We start from the raw sequence: 15,556 nt of genomic DNA, 5'->3' as shown, positions 1-15,556 counted from the left end.
CACGCTGCTGTCCATTGGCCCCTGATTGCAGATGGATATGGAAGTGATGGAGGTATTCAGGGAATGCTGGTTGTTTTCCCCTGTGCTGGCTAATCTGGTCATTAAAAAGACTAACTGATCTCTTCCAACAGGGAAACATGTAAGCAAGAGGTGCCAAAAAAATTTGAGTTCCTGTGAAATGAAACCTGCAAGTATCTGATTTAAAATCCCTCTGTGTGGTCACTGGTTTGACTTCCACAGACTGCTCACACTGCCCAGGTATATCCAGTTCTGCTGTCAATGCTTTTGTCCGTGGCATAATTTCTATTTTTTACTTGCAAACAGCATCTGGGTGATAGAGGGGCATGGAGAGAAAAGGAAGGGGAGCAACTCCCGGGGTGCAAATGCTCCCAGTTCCACTCTGCACACTTGAGCCCACTCCGCAGCCCGGGGCTGCCCCGCTCCACCCCGGCTCCTGCCATGTCTCACCAGTCTGGGGTGTGCCCTGAGCCCCCAAACGCAGGGTTTGGGCTCTCTGATTTTAAATACAGGATTTGGGCTCTCTGGTCAAAGCCTTAAAGTGCCTGGATGAGCCCCCACTCACACTCCCCAAATAGGGCTGGAGTCTGTTTCACAGCCCTGAGACTGCCCGCACGGCCTTGGCTCCAAGTGCCAGCAACGTGGGACTTGCCTCATTTCTGAGCCAAAGAAAATGCCTGATTTATTTATTACAGGACCATAAAACTGGCCAAATGAGCCTGTTGCCCCCCAAACCCAGGCCTCAGTCCCTGTTTCCAGGACATGAAGGTGCCTGGCCCAGGCTCACCACAGGGAGCCCCATTCTGATCCCCAAAACCCCACTCAGGCCTCTTCTTTCCCAGCTGGGTCTGGAGCTTCCAGCTGCTGGAAATGGGGCTGGAAACAGGGAATTTGGTCCCTGAAACCCCAGCCTGAACTCCCCCTGAGATGTCAGGATAGGCTGGAGAGCCAGTGGTGTTGGGACATGAGATAAAGAGGAGGATGGAGCCCATCCAGGATACCCCAGCACCCATGAACACCCCAAGGACCCCCGAGTCCTACTCTTCCTGCTGCTCCCTGCCCAGCCCCAGGGCCAGGGATTGCAGAAGAGGAATCTGACCACTGCCAGCCTTCTCCCAAACCACATCCATGGGCCATGCCAGCGCCCTGCACGGCTGGGCACGGCGGGAGACGGGCACCAGAGAGCAAAGGGCAGAGACCGGCCAGCATCAGCGTGTTTACTTCCCGCTGCACAGCAAGCCACACCCACCCTACAGACACACCCTCCAGGCACCCGCCCATCAGTAAGGCACTTTTGCAAACACGTGAAACATTTTTGCCACCATCCCCGGGGTGTCGGTGCCCGCAGGCTCAGCGCAGCGTCACCAGCTCCTCAGCAGAAGTGGGGTGAATGGCTACGGTGTTGTCCAGGTCGGCCTTGGTGGCCCCCATTTTGATGGCCACGGCAAAGCCCTGCAGCATTTCGTCACAGCCCAGCCCTTGCATGTGCAATCCCACCACCTTTGGAGGAGAAACGAGAGGCCAGGTGGGACCCAGGCTTGGGGAGCTGGATGCCAGCCCAAGAGCTGACCACAAGGGAACAAGAGGACAGCCAGCCATGGTTCCCAGCTGCCCCCACTCACCTTCTCCTCCTTGCCAGTGCACACCAGCTTCATGACACACTTCACCTTCCTCTGGGTGACAGCGTGGTACAAGGGAGTGAAGGATGTGTTGTAGATCTTCACCTTGTCCTTCCCATGTATGGCCATGGCCTCCTCTGCAGCAGAAGCCACGGAACAGGGGTCAGAGGGATGCACATGGGACATGCCAAAAGAACAGTCAAAGCCCTTTGGTCAAGGCTCACTTGCTAGAGATCAAAGCATCTCCAGTATGCAAGCAGCAGCTCTGAGGCAGTGTCCCCAGCCCCTGTGTCCCTGTGTCCCCACCTTCGGTGAGCCCCACAGTGCCGATGGGCGGGTGGCTGAAGACGACCGTGGGGATGTTCTCGTAGTCCAGCCGGGAATCCTGCCTGCCCTCGAAGAGCCTGTGGGCCAGCTTCCTACCAGCTGCAATGGCCACTGCAGGGACAGAGAGAGACAGGGACTCTGAGCCACGTGGCACCACGGGGCTGAGCAGGGGAGGGGGCAGGGCTGCAGTACCTGGGGTGAGGAGGGCTCTCCCACACACATCCCCGACGGCGTAGATCCCTCTCCTGGTGGTGTTCTGGTATTCATCCACCACCACGTGGCCCTTGGTGTCCATCCGCACGCCCTGCCATAGCAAACAGCAGACACATACGCTCCAGCAGGGATGGGAGGACTTGTGGGGCCCCTGTGACAGGCTCTGGAGACCAAAGGCAACCCCAAATCTCACCACTTGCTCCAGGCCCAGCCCGTCAGAGTTGGGCTCCCGCCCCACGGCCCACAGTAGGCAGTCCACGTCCCGGATCACTGCCTCTGTCGGCTTGTGGCCGGGTGCCACCGAGGCCACCGTCACATCCAGCAGCCCACACGGAGACTTGGTGACCCTCTTAACCTAAGGGCAGCAGGAGAAGGTGCAGATGGCTTTTGCCTTGCAACAACAGACAGCAGCCATGCTGCAGAAGCAGGGATGTTGCCAAAACCATGGCTCAGCAAGCAGCACCCAAAAGGGCAGCTTTCTCCCAGCACTGCCTCTGCAGGAGGGATGGGACAAGGCACGGGGCTGCTCTGTGCTCTCCCACCTGTGTGTGCTTCCAGACATCCACCCCGGTGTTCTCCAGCTCCTGGGTGCAGTTGGAGCTGATCAGAGAGTCAAAGGTTCGCAGCACCTGGGCAAGGACCCCCCCAACCCTGTCAGGTGAGGGTCTGCAGGCAAAGGCACCACCTGGCAGCCCCTCCACCGGCATTTCCCTGCCCCAGGAACCCAAGCGGTTTAGGATGCTTGTGGTTAACAAACTTCTGTTTGTTTCTCCATTATTTTCTTTTCGTTTCTTCCTCTTTTCAAGTTGTGACTTGAAATAAAGCTCAAGGGGATGGATGTGGTGACACGCATGGCTGCAGAAACACCGGGCTTGTGGGTGGGTGCTGCTAAAACACGTCCCCTCCATCCTCTGCATAGCTCCCACGCCACCATCCCCTGCATCACTACTCCCATGCCAACTGAGACCCTCCTTCACCAGGAACTGACAGCCAGAAATCACTCTGGCCACCAGGGCTGGGGTATGGCAGTGGGGCGGGAAGCACAGCTGGGGACAGGGGGTGGCACTACCTTGTCGTGGCGGATGAGCAGCGAGGACTTGGAGCCCAGCGTGGAGAGGATCCCCACCATCTCCACCGCGATGTAGCCGGCCCCGACGACAACGCTGCGCCTGCAGAGAAGTGACAACGCCGTCACGCCGTGTGCAGCCACCTGGAGATGGCGCCGGTGGCTGCGGGAGATGGATCCCGCTTTACCTGGGCAGCTCCTCCAGGTCGAAGAAGCCGTCACTGGTCATCCCCAGGCTGGCACCTGCAAAGCAGAGATGCTTTGGCACCCTTCAGCTGTCCCCCTTCCCTCCCAAAGCCTGCTTTGCTTGGGCAGACCTCTCCCCAGCCTGGGAGCCCGGGGGATTTCATCAGGCTCACCAGGAATTTCGCTGTCGGAAGGGACAGCCGGGCGCCCTCCCGTGGCTATAAGGATGTGAGGAGCCGTGTACTTTTTCCCGTTCACTTCGATGGTTGGCTCGGGATCAGCGGTAAACTTGCCGTAGCCCCGGATGATGTTAATGTGAGCCTTAGGGGTTACAGTTACGGGGTTAACAGCGGCATAGAGGCAGGGCTTCCACAGTCGGAGGACACCCATTAGGACTGAAAAAGTGGCCAAAAATCCATCACTTCTGCCACTGGGATTGCAAGATAAACACATCCCATGCTCACCTTCTTCACATTGTTCTCATAGATGTCATTGAGGCGCCGCACGTAGGCATCTCGCTTCTCCTTTATGGTCCTGGAACAGAGCAGGGAATGCCATCACTGCCAGCAGGTGAAGCTCAGAGCTCAGGAAGAACCTTGCACTCCGTGCCATGCTCCAGTTCACAGGGTGGTGATCAGTCAAAGGTTAGACTCGATGACCTCAGAGGTCTTTTCCAACCGTGATTCTGTGAACGCGATCCCTCTGGCATGTGGACAGCCATGCCATAAAATAAAGAGGCTCCCTATGACCCTTTCCCCACCAAAGCAAGATTTCTGTGCCTGCCTTCCCTGTGTTTGTCCTTCCCAGAGCCAGGTTGGCTCCCTGTTCTCTGAAACACAGCTGGCCCTGTAAGCAGCTCTGCACAGCCCAGGGAGCCTGGAAGCAGGCAGGAACCCCTGGGCAGTAGACAGTGCGATGCTCCCTGCGGGACACTCACTGCAAGATGCTGATTCCCAACTGGTTCCTGTTCTTACCTCCAGTTGAACTTGACACCCGCAGTTTCAAAGCCATAGTCAGCATGGTCGTGGACAAACTCTGCGTGCACTGCCGTGTTCCACATCACCTGCCCACACAAACCCCAGGTTGGCTCAGGAGCACTGCTGGCATTCTGGGAAAACCCCTGCCAGGCTGCCTGATTCCCCACCTCTGCCCGGAGTGCCCACAGCAGCCCGATGGCTCAACAGCCTCTGAGGCCCTGCTTCCTCCCCACACCCTGTGCCAGCACCTCCCTAAAATTTGGCAGGCACCTACAGCAGACCCAGCCCACGCCACTGGAGCCGGTGGCAGAACAGCCTCACCTTTTTGGGCACACATCCAACATTGACCTGGAGGGAATAAGAACAAGTCTCAGTGTCAAGGCCCAGTTTTCCCAAGGCTGTACTCCAGAGAGCATTCCACATCCCAGCTCTCTGCTCCGGAAAACAAAGGCAGGATTAGGGGTTCCTGGAAAAAGAGGGGTGTAACCGCCCTGGGAGGCTCAAGGTCTTGCGGTTTGCTCGTTTTCTTTCACTTCCTTGAAAGATGATATGGAAGGTGGGGCCTTCAAACACAAGGGGATTTTTTCCATTCAGACTGTAAAAATTATTTACTAGCAGAAAGGTGTTTGCCATCCTTTTCCTGCACTTCTAATATGCTAATTTTCCCAGCAGAATGCATTTAGGGCATAAAATTAGAGCCTGTCCCTCACTTGCTTGAGGAACCAGTTTGTTTTTTGGCTCGTTACCAGCTCACCATGCTTTGGAGTTCTGCTTTACCGCCTTGCAGTTGCGCTACACAGGATCCAGGAGCCATCGGCATCCTGCAAACGGCTTGGAAACTGCCGGAAAGAAGCTGGTGGAGATGGGGGATTGGGATCCGTCCTGCTTCAGCCTGACAAGGCAGGTCCTTGCACAACGCCCGGACACCGGGAGGGCGATTCCTCCTCTCCCACTTCCCGCACCGCGACCCCCCGGGGGTTCCGCCACCATCCCTGAGTCACCGGGGTCAGCGAGAGGGCACCGGCCCCGCGTCGCTCGTCCCCTTCCGCGTCCCTCCCCGCCCCGGGTGCGGGTGCACCGCCAAGAGACTCACGCAGGTGCCGCCGAGGCGCTGCGGCTCCACCAGCGCGACCCGGGCGCCGAGCTCGGCCGCCCGGCGGGCCCCCGCCAGCCCCCCGGAGCCGCCGCCCAGCACCAGCAGCTCGTAGGCGGCCGCCGCCATCGCTCCAGGCTCGGCCTGGCCCCGCCGCCCCGCCCCGGAACCGCCCCCGGTGCCGCCCCGGTCCCGCCCGGCCCTGCACGACACCACATGTTGGGGCTGACAACGGCGAGTTTATTGGTTCAGGTACAGCGAGGAGGATTGCAAGCACTTCCAGGACAAATATACAGAGGGGAAGGGTGGGGGTGGGAAATAACAAAAGAGAAAACAAAATAAAGAAAATACCCCAAAACAATTTAAAAAAAAAAGGGGGCAGGATCAGCACAGAACGGGAATAGAGCTAAAAAGGGAACGCTTTTATCTGGGTTATGACAACGTACTCCCAAGCAGGAATCACTTCCTTTCTCCAGTTAAGTTGAGCGGTCTTTCCAATAAAATAAAGAGTGGTGGGGGATGAAGTTAGTGTGCACTTCCCTGGAAAACAAACTCTAATTCATGCCAGTTAAACACTAGAACTAAAAATGTACAAAGAAGCGTCAGAGGAGATGAGTGTTGTTAGAGTGTTACCTTTTCCTCTCTGAACAGTCCAGAAGGAAAACAATGACTACAAATACAGCAGGCAAACTGACTTTCAGGCTGATGGGCATGGGACAGAGAGAGTGTCGTAAGGAATTCAGTCTCAAGTTGTGCTAAATGCTCTTCGTCCTCTGTATGGCACATTTTGGTCCATGATGGGGATTTGAGTTGAGACGAACCCTGATTTCTTACAGAAACATGTAAATATTGTTGCTTTTTTAAAATGCCAGGTGTACTTCCTTCTACAAAGGTTGGGAGAGGTTTATAGGAAGTAGTCTGGGGTACGACGGGTAACATGAGGCTCTCCACGACGAGGTGCTGGGTCAAACTGGAGGCTGCAGGAAACAAAAAGGGATCACTTACCCTCCTCCACAAGTCACTTTCCACTGCCATGATAAACACCAGGCTTGTTCTCCTGCTGCACGTAACATTCCAAGCCCCAAACAAGAGTTAAAACTCATCAGCAACCCAGCAGCCTGTCACCACTTTCTCAGGTGAGCAGCTGAAAGCACAATTCAGACCCTCTCCTTCATCTTACCAAAGATGAAAACAAATAGATAAAGCCATGTGTTTTTACTCTCTCCATCAAGCTTAGGCAATAAAGAGATTGAAGGGCAAAAGCTCCAATTCTCCAGACCGCCAGGAAGAGAAGCTTTTAGGAGCTTAACTCACTGCTTACTTTAAGGCAGAGCACACATTAATTCCAGAGTGGTCTGAGCTGGCTTTTCATGGAAGAACCCCTTTGGGAATGAACAGCCATTCCTCACAGAGTGGCTAGAAGGAGAGCCCAGCCCAAGGCAGCATACTCACAAGGAATATTTTAAAGTGTCATCTAGTTCCATGATAGCAGCCTGGTTCCCACAGCGGTAGCAGTAATTGGGGGCACTGAAGATGGTCACCACATTCCGGTCGTGGCACCAGTTATAACCCTGCCAGGGAAATATACAAAAGGTCTCTGTTAAACCTCAGCCCCTCCAAAGTTCCTCTTCAGGCCTGAAACTCTCTGAGGCACTTGCGAAAATACAGATTTCTTGAAGTATTTCCAACTGACTTAGTTTCATTTCAAAATAGATGCTTTACCACAAGAAGCAGCAGCAGGTACCTCACAAAACCAGCTTCAAGCAGCCTACAGGAGATCATCCCCTCCTCACTTGTAAATTATGGACTGCACCACTGAAAAGCCTTGGGATTTTTAGGGATGCCTTCAGCTTTCCTCCATCACAAGTGACAATTTGCCTGCTGAATGCCACTGACTTCTGACACACAGTTCTGCTTAAGGGATCTACCTGCACTAGATTTTAAAAAGGCATCTGCTCCATTGACCCACCTGGAATTCTTCCAGCAAGACATCCAAGAATAGCCTGTAGAGAGCCAAAAATGGCATAATCCCTGTCACATCTGACTGCTGAGCACTATGGGACAGGCTGTTGGATGTAGCAGCAGTCTGAGCAAGAACAAACCAGCATGGAAAAAGATTATTCCTGCCACAAACAGGGTGTGACACAGCCCCTCTGGCAATTTACTTGGAGGGGGCAATTTGCTTGGAAAGGCCAGAACATCCCCTTATTTAGGCTGCAGGTCAAAGCACGTCACTTTATTTTGTTGTTTCCATGTGACTAAAGCCTCTCTTTGGTATTGACCTATGTAAAAGGTGCCAACAAACCTGTGAGCGGAAGGTGTCCCAGAGCAGACCCCATGGGCCCCGGTGTTGGAAGCCCTGGCTAGCAGTGCTTGCCCTACCTCCATGACCAGCTGGTGAGCGCGGGAGACCAGTGTGAGACCATTGGCGTGGTTGAAGGTTTCTGAAATGTCCTGCCCGAAGGTGTAGCCAGCACCACGTGGGGAAATGCCCCAGCCGCCGCGGTCATCCGGGTCCGACCACAACAGATCACACATCGGACCCTGGGAACATTAGGAGCTCTCTGTCAGACCACTGGAAAGGTGCTTAAACACTTTTTATTTACAGCAGCAAGACTGCCAGCACATCCTGCTCAGTGCAAGGCACGTGAAGAGTTTACTGAGCACACATCTGTGAGCCCCAGCCACTCCCAACAAAACTTCCAGCTGCCCCCGGAGCTCCAAGGTGGATTTCAGTTCAGATTTCATGCCCCAGGAAGCTGCAACACGGTGCAAGACCACAGGAGGGAGGCTGGGCTAGCTGGGGAGGAAGGATGGTGATACAATGTGGCTTCACATGGTGGCTGTCAGTTCACAACCACCTCTGCGAGGAGGCTGAAGATAGTAAACACCCTCCCCTGCCAAATCCTGCTCTTTGAGTCAGATTGAAAGCCCAAAAATCCCACGATTCAAGGGAAAACAGCTGTGAAACCCCCACAGCTCTCCTTATGCAGGCTGCTGTAATCAAAGCACACTGACTTATGTGTGTTTTGCCCAAATGTTCATCTGCTCTAGCTCCTGGAAAGGCCATAATCCATGTGTAATCACATGTCTAAATGGACTGCAACGTGAGAAAACATTTGCATTTTCCACCAGCAGATATTTAAGTTTCTGAATCCTGTTACCTCGTGTGGAACTTCCTGCAGGCGGTCCAGAGCCCTGATATGATCCAGTGTATCTATGGATGGAGAGAGGCCACCATGGAGGCAGAATATCTGTTCCAGAAAGAAAAGAGCAATCCATTAAGTGGGAGCAAGGACCTCCAAACCAGCTGGGTCTAACTCTGTTAACACTCATTCCCAACCCCAGCCATCTTATCCTGGGATCACAAGTTACAGGAGCTTGTCTGGGACTGCTCCTCTGGATGTCACACAACACAGCCTGCAGAAAGGGAGGGAAGGGAGGCTTTTCCTCACACCACACTCACCTGGCCATCTACTAGAGCTGTGAGAGGCAGGTAATCAAACAGGTCTGTGAAGTACTTCCAGACGTTGGCATTGCCGTACTTGCGCAGGCACTCGTCGTAGAAGCCGTACACCTGGGTGATTTGCCTGCTCTCGTGGTTGCCCCTCAGGATCGTGATGCGCTCTGGGTACCGCACCTGGGGGCGGACAGAACCTCCCTTAGCAGAGGCATGGAAACAAGGAGTGATGGAATATCACCCACAGCAGCCCAGCACGGATCCATTTACACCTGTCATGCCCGAGCCAACGGCAGCGTCACCGGGAGGAGAAAATGGCTCCCAGGTCCTATCCCCAGTCTCCCAAGCCGTACCTTCAGCGCCACCAGTAGAGTCACTGTCTCCACTGAGTAATAGCCTCTGTCCACGTAGTCTCCCATGAACAGGTAGTTTGTGTCTGGAGACTTGCCACCGATCCTGAAGAGCTCCATGAGGTCGTGGAACTGCCCGTGGACATCCCCGCAGACGGTGACGGGGCAGCGTACCTCTTGCACATTGGATTCCTTGGTAAGAATTTCCTTAGCCTGGCAAGGAAAGCACATTTAGGACACAAAAGGAGGAAGCTCCTCCAGAGGCAGGTGATGTTATTCTGCTGCATTCCCACAGGAAACTGGTGACATCCCCACAGCCCAAGATGACCACTGGAAAAGAGTCTGGTGGGTGAGCACAGACAAGGGATGCTTCCCAAATCCCAGTGCAGGGGGATGAGCAGGTTTACTACAGCAAGGCTAGATTTCCTTGCCCAGGGCACATTTTGCCCACCAAAATTCCAATCCTCTTCCAAGCACAACAGTTCAGCAACTTCTACAGGCGAGTCACATACAACTGGAAAGCAAAGACAGAGGCAATTGGAACATATGGAGCCACAACCAGCTTCCCTGGCTGTACCCAGCTGGCAACAAAACCACCACAGATGGAGGGATGGCATCCCTGGATTTAGTCATCTCTTCTTCCACACCCAGCAGTTCCTCTGCTAATTACAACCATGCCATGTAGCCTATCTGCACCACCTCATTATCCTTATCAAATACCAAGTTTGTTGTGCTGCCTGCAGCTCACTGACTGATGCTGATCAGCGCTCCTGGCACATCTGAGGCACAGGGAACACCCACAGGATGGCTCCATCTGATCCAAACAAAAGGGCTGGAAGATCACCAGCACTGAGCAGTCACAGGCAGGTGATGATCTGGGTATTCCTTGCCATATCCCTTAGCTCAGGATGAGCAAAGGCTCACCCTGTGCTGCCAGAAGGGAGCTGCTTCCCAAGGATACCCTCTGAGGACATCTGCATTCCCATTCCAATGTTTTCTGCCTTGCCTCTCTTCAGAAAAACATGTATCTGGAAGGAATAACTACACCCCAAGCAGTTTGGACAGTTTGGACTGCATCCAGCATGCTCTCTGCACAGAACCTAACCTGAGGGGTCCTTAAAGTGACCTCCTGCCCATGGACTTGCTGAGATGGGCTGTGCCTGGGAACTGCTGAACATGTTGTACGTGAGTGCAGTAGTAGCACTCAGATTCTGCTCACATGTCTTTAAAAGCATTTACAGCACCTTCGGAGAGCTTCCACCCTCTGGGAGAGACAAATATAAACCCACAAAACAGCTGCTCCCTGTGCTCTGGCTGCTGCACAAAGCAACAGGCAGGGGTTCGTTCCAAGCTGGAGCTCAGCAGGGCTCCTTTTCCACAGGAACAGGGCAAACAGGCTCCCTTCAAACCTATCCCAGGAAGGGGGGCCAGCCCACAAACTGAAATGTCAGTGCCAGGAGAACCCAGAAGTTTCCCCTGATGAGGAAGGAGGAGCTAGCAGGTGACAGGAGCGACTCCTTGTGCTGCCAAGCAGCTGTTCCCCTGCACCCATTTTAGCTCACCCTGTGGGCAGGACACTCATAGGTACACGTGGACACATCCAGGCTGTCATCAGAACTCTGCAGAGCTCGTTTACATCAGGCTGGGGAGCCCCAGTTTGCCCTTACGTGATCATTTTCTAATGCAGAACAAGACTCTCAAAATGCTCAGCATCAATAAAAACACCCCAGAAAAGCAGTGACTAACTGCCTGCAGTGTGAACACTGCTATCAAATGACTTAAAATAAAGAGCACTATTACAAAGTAAAAATGAAAACCTCTGATGCAAGCAGGCTGCCTGGCATCATCAGCACTCACTTAATCCAGGAGGCTAATAAATAACTATGACTTAGAAGTCAAAATTTAGCTACCTTTGTTGCAGAAAACAGTGACTAATGGTATCAGCTTCCTGTGCATCTGTCCCACTTGCGCTGGATGAAAACCATATCCAGGTCAGGATAAAAAGCAGCAGCTTTTAGGTGTTTTTATTAAATAAACCTCCCTTGTATTAAATAAACCAAACCAATGGCTGCCTGTCTGTGCTCAGAGAGCCTCTGAGGAGCAGCCCATTTGCTGGCTGTGAGCTTGCCCATCACCTCAACTTCTTGGGTGCTTCTCAAGAGCCTTGGAGAAAAGAAAAACTCCTTTCCTTCTGGAGGATTCATTGCCTCAGCTTGGTCTGACCGATAGAGGCTTGTTCTCTGGGAATCCAAAGCCAGGCATGGAGTTTGGGATCAAAATTCACCTGAACCTCAAACCCACCAATGTCCACAGTCCAAACTACTGTACCACCAAGTGGGCTGAGGATATTGAACCTCAGGGAGCTTGGCTGGAAGGAGAACCAGCCAAGTGGGATGGGAGTCAGAGGGATGGGAGGGATGGACCTGTGTCACCCTTCAGGAATGAGGCAGTAGGGGACACCCAGAGCCTCTGCCAAGGCGCCCAGGTGCTCCCAGAGGCTCCTGAACCAGCAGCACCAACAGAGAGACAAAACACTGCCAGCCACAACACAGCACAAGGAATTGCCTGCAACGGGACCGTGTCCCCTCTTACACATCCCAAGAACCAGGAGAGGAGAGAAAAGCTGCAAGGAGAGGGATGGCCATGGATGGCTGTTTGTTTAACTCAGGAGACAGCCTTTTCCCTGCCTTCCTCCATAGCCCATTTCACCATCTTGGTGAAAAACCTGGATTAAGCAGGGTGGCTCTCAACTCCCCCACCTGTGTGCTCCAGCAGTGACCGGAATTAATCTTTCTATCAGCCTCTGAATTTCTGTGGGGTTTGAGCTAATTTCCATTGTGAACACCAACAGAATAGGAACAACATTATCACAGTGAGGAACAGCACCTCCCTCGCCTCACCCCTGTATGAGCCACAGGGGCAGATCAGCTCCCTAACGAGGTTACCACTGGGCAGGTGAGGACAGAACGCCACTTCCACAGCTGCAAATTTCAACAACTTTTAAGCGTACACAGTCACTAGGCACACCTCCACTGCATCCAATTCCTCCCTCATCACTGCCCACTATGCCAGTACGTAAACCAAGAACGACCCACACAAATAACTCTCGGATTTTTCTAGATTTTTTCCCCCCACTTCATTTTGATTTTTTGTTTTAGTACTCAGTTCACCCACACACTGAAACCTGAGGCAAAAGGCACTACTGCACTGGGCCCCTCTGAAATCAGTTCCAAACACAAGAGTGCTACAAAGTGTTCGGGAGAAGAGGATTTCTCCGAATATAATTTCAAGGAAACCAACTAAACCAGCTTTGTGGCAGGGCTGCACACCCAGAGGTTTTTGTAAGCTCCTCTCCTGGGTGACACAACCACTCCCCAAAACTTAAGCCAAATCAGTGCAGGGCACAGCGTTTCCTTCATGCCCCAGTCGTTTCCATCAGTTTCCAGCAGCCTGGAAGAACGAGGTGCTGTGACAGATGACACACTTCCCTGTCATCTGCCTCCTGAAGGACAAACACCCTCCCCACCTCCAGCTGAGCTCTCCCACCCAGCTTCTCCCTATTTCCTGTGTGTCCAGCCATAATCTGCTTCCCAAAACACAGCAGCCACTACTCCAGCTTCCCGAACAGCCACAGCTCCCTCACAACTGAGGGAGCTCTGGAGAAAGAGTCAAAAAACAAACAGACAGCCCTAGCATGGGACTGAAAAAATGAAAAAGAAGGGAAGGAAACAGAAGCTGTCTGGGCGTTAAGGAGTGCTAGGATCACTGCTGGAAGAATATGGCAAGGAAAATCTTCCCTTGGTCACAGACTGCAGCGTTGAGAGACTACTCAGACAATACCCAGCACAGGTCTGAGGACCTTTCTCCTGATGGGAAAAAAAGGCTTTTCCCATTCCCCACTAAACAAACCCGAGCACGGTTTGCCAAGGCCTGTCCAGAACAGCCAACAGTGTCCTTTACCCAACCATTCCTCTTTCTATTTTGGTCCTCTCAGCGGGCGGGGAGCCTCTCTGGGTCTCATCTCTGCTTCCCGAGGTCCCACCTCGAAGCCAGTGGGTTTCGTCACTGAGTGGGGGTCGATTTTTCAGCGCGGGGCTCCTCCATGTTGTGCGGTACGCCGGGTACCCCTCTGGCACCACGCCGGTGTCCCAGCGCTGGATACTCCAGAGACACCGACCTGGCCACGCCAATCTCACAGAAACCGCTCCAGGCATCCAGTGGCGGATACTTCACAGGCACCATCCCGCTCACCCCAAAACCACCGGCACCAGCCGCTTTCCCAGTGCCGATATCCCGCCAGGCGCATCCCCGCCTCCCAAAGCCCGATATCCCGCGGGCACCACCCGCCCTCGCCAGGCCCGGTGCTCCACAGGCAGCACGCCGCCCCCCAGAGCCCAATACGCCCCGGCCGCAAGCCCGTCTGCCAACGCCGGACACACCGCGGGCCCCGTCCCGCCCTGCCAACGTCCGGGCCCCGCACTCACCTTCTCGCACAGGCTGCGGACCTGGCTCTCGCTCAGCTGCCGGCACTCGTTCAGCTGCTCGATCCACTGGTCCAGCTCCTTGGCGAAGCCCTTCTCCTCCATGGCGAGGGGGGCCGGGCGGGCCCCCCGAGGCCCGGGCCCGCCTGTGGGTGCCGGCGGCGGCCGGGGACGCGCGGCCCGCTCGGGTCTGCTCCGCTCCGCGTAATGGCGGCGCCCCCCGCCTGCCGCGGCTGCTGCGCAATTCCGGCCACGCCCACGGCCGCGCGCGCCGCGCGCCGACGCTTCCGGCGCGCTGAGTCGGCCTCAGAGCCACGCCCCTCCCGCTGGTCACGCCCCTCCGCTCGGCCCCGCCCCCCTTCACGGCTGCGTGAGGCTATGGCGGCTGCACTCGGCGGAGGAAAAAGGAATTAACTGCTCCCTTCTCTCTAAGGAAAAAGGATAACCTCACACGCGTTTGCGCTCGCTGTGCGTGTCGAGTCGCAAGCATTGACAGCAGGGCTTGGGAATGTAACAGTCCCTGTCTGCCCCTCAGTGAATGTGCGGTGTTCATTCCTTTCGCCGTATTCCCGTGAAATACTGTGGGACAATAATCACAACTGGAGGGGTTTTTTTGTTTCATCACGTGTACGATGATGTGCCAAATATGATACACGATCAGTGAATATAAACAGTAAAATTAATATATTTACTTACAATCTGGCACTGTAGTCACCTTGCCCTCAGCTTTAAAGTGTGACAGACCTGCACGAATTCCTACCTAGTACTGTTTATTTCTCTCCTTTGAACTCGTTCTGCTGTCTCCCCTGTAGCCAAATGGAGCAGCAATATCATGACAGAGATGCAACAACTGAGGGTGTGACACTGCCACAATCTGGAGTGTCCACAGAGCAAGAACTGGGATTTTGGGAGACCTCTGAGGGGAAATTTCCCTGGGATTTTTAGCAGGACAAGGTAGATCAAGTCCATGAGGTGTGTTTGTTCATGCCAGATGGGAAGGCTGAGCTTTGCTGAGGAGCTGCTCAGGCTGTCCAACCAGAAGCACTCGTGCTAGTCACAGTTCCCTTCATCTCCGCTGGGTAAAGCAGACAGATTTAAGGAATTCACCCTGAACTGAGGGGAAAAAAAATGAAAGTATTCACAACATCACATCCCTGAAGTAAATTTTCTAACTAAAACCACCTAGCAAAGTAAAAGAGAGCAGTTTACATAAAACACAACCTTGTGTCTACTGTTATAGATGACAATTGCTCGCCAGTCCAGTTCCCAGTAAAGATAGCTGCCAGGAAGGGTTCACACTCCTCTGGATGTTTGATTTGTTTTCCAGAAGATCATTTCTGACCATATTGCCCATGTTTGTGACACTGCAGCACAGAACAGCCATGGAATAAGGCAAACCCAGCCTTGTGGCAGGGAACAATAAATCTTCCCAGTCCGAAGCATACAGGAGAGCAGCACCCTCAATAAAAGTCACCCCTGACTTGTCCAAAATGACCCAAAAAAGGACATCCAGCACCCCCAATAAAAATCACCCCTGACTTGTCCAAAATGACCCAAAAAAGGGCATCCAGCACCCCCAATAAAAAACACCCCTGCCTTGTCCAAAATGACCCAAAAAAGGGCATCCAGCACCCCCAATAAAAAACACCCCTGCCTTGTCCAAAATGACCCAAAAAAGGGCATCCTGAGCCTCAGGAGGTCAGCCTTTAACCAAAAGCAACTTTTATCCCATCTTTCAGTTTCTGGGGGTTTCCTCGTGATTTAAC

General features: G+C 53.7%; 2 protein-coding genes across 3 annotated transcripts; both read right to left on the bottom strand.

Moving 5' to 3' along the window:
- Positions 1–1,060: 1,060 nt before the first annotated feature.
- On the bottom strand, positions 1,061–5,657 carry GSR (glutathione-disulfide reductase). 2 transcript variants are annotated; one of them, XM_058803616.1, is made up of 13 exons: positions 5,500–5,657; positions 4,728–4,754; positions 4,404–4,492; positions 3,894–3,963; positions 3,603–3,750; positions 3,432–3,486; positions 3,247–3,346; positions 2,720–2,806; positions 2,371–2,532; positions 2,157–2,268; positions 1,944–2,075; positions 1,641–1,774; positions 1,063–1,518 (listed from the first exon to the last, which is right to left on the bottom strand). In XM_058803616.1, the coding sequence occupies exons 1-13, from the start codon at positions 5,626–5,628 to the stop codon at positions 1,369–1,371; spliced, it is 1,395 nt and encodes a 464-aa protein (XP_058659599.1). In that variant the 5' UTR covers positions 5,629–5,657; the 3' UTR covers positions 1,063–1,368. The 2 variants fall into 2 exon arrangements, with proteins under 2 accessions (XP_058659600.1, XP_058659599.1); XM_058803617.1 differs by lacking the exons at positions 2,371–2,532; positions 2,720–2,806 and having other exon boundaries at positions 1,061–1,518.
- A 66-nt stretch (positions 5,658–5,723) lies between these two features.
- On the bottom strand, positions 5,724–14,033 carry PPP2CB (protein phosphatase 2 catalytic subunit beta). Its single transcript, XM_058804417.1, has 7 exons — positions 13,794–14,033; positions 9,313–9,522; positions 8,966–9,139; positions 8,664–8,753; positions 7,882–8,043; positions 6,952–7,070; positions 5,724–6,476 (listed from the first exon to the last, which is right to left on the bottom strand). Exons 1-7 carry the CDS (start codon positions 13,893–13,895, stop codon positions 6,404–6,406), a joined length of 930 nt encoding a protein of 309 aa, XP_058660400.1. The 5' UTR covers positions 13,896–14,033; the 3' UTR covers positions 5,724–6,403.
- Positions 14,034–15,556: the final 1,523 nt, after the last annotated feature.

The sequence above is a fragment of the Ammospiza caudacuta genome, chromosome 4 (genome assembly GCF_027887145.1).
Source record: "Ammospiza caudacuta isolate bAmmCau1 chromosome 4, bAmmCau1.pri, whole genome shotgun sequence".
Classification (NCBI taxonomy): Eukaryota; Metazoa; Chordata; class Aves; order Passeriformes; family Passerellidae; genus Ammospiza; species Ammospiza caudacuta.
Note: the sequence above shows the minus strand (reverse complement) of the source record. Positions and strands in the feature narration are given on the sequence as shown.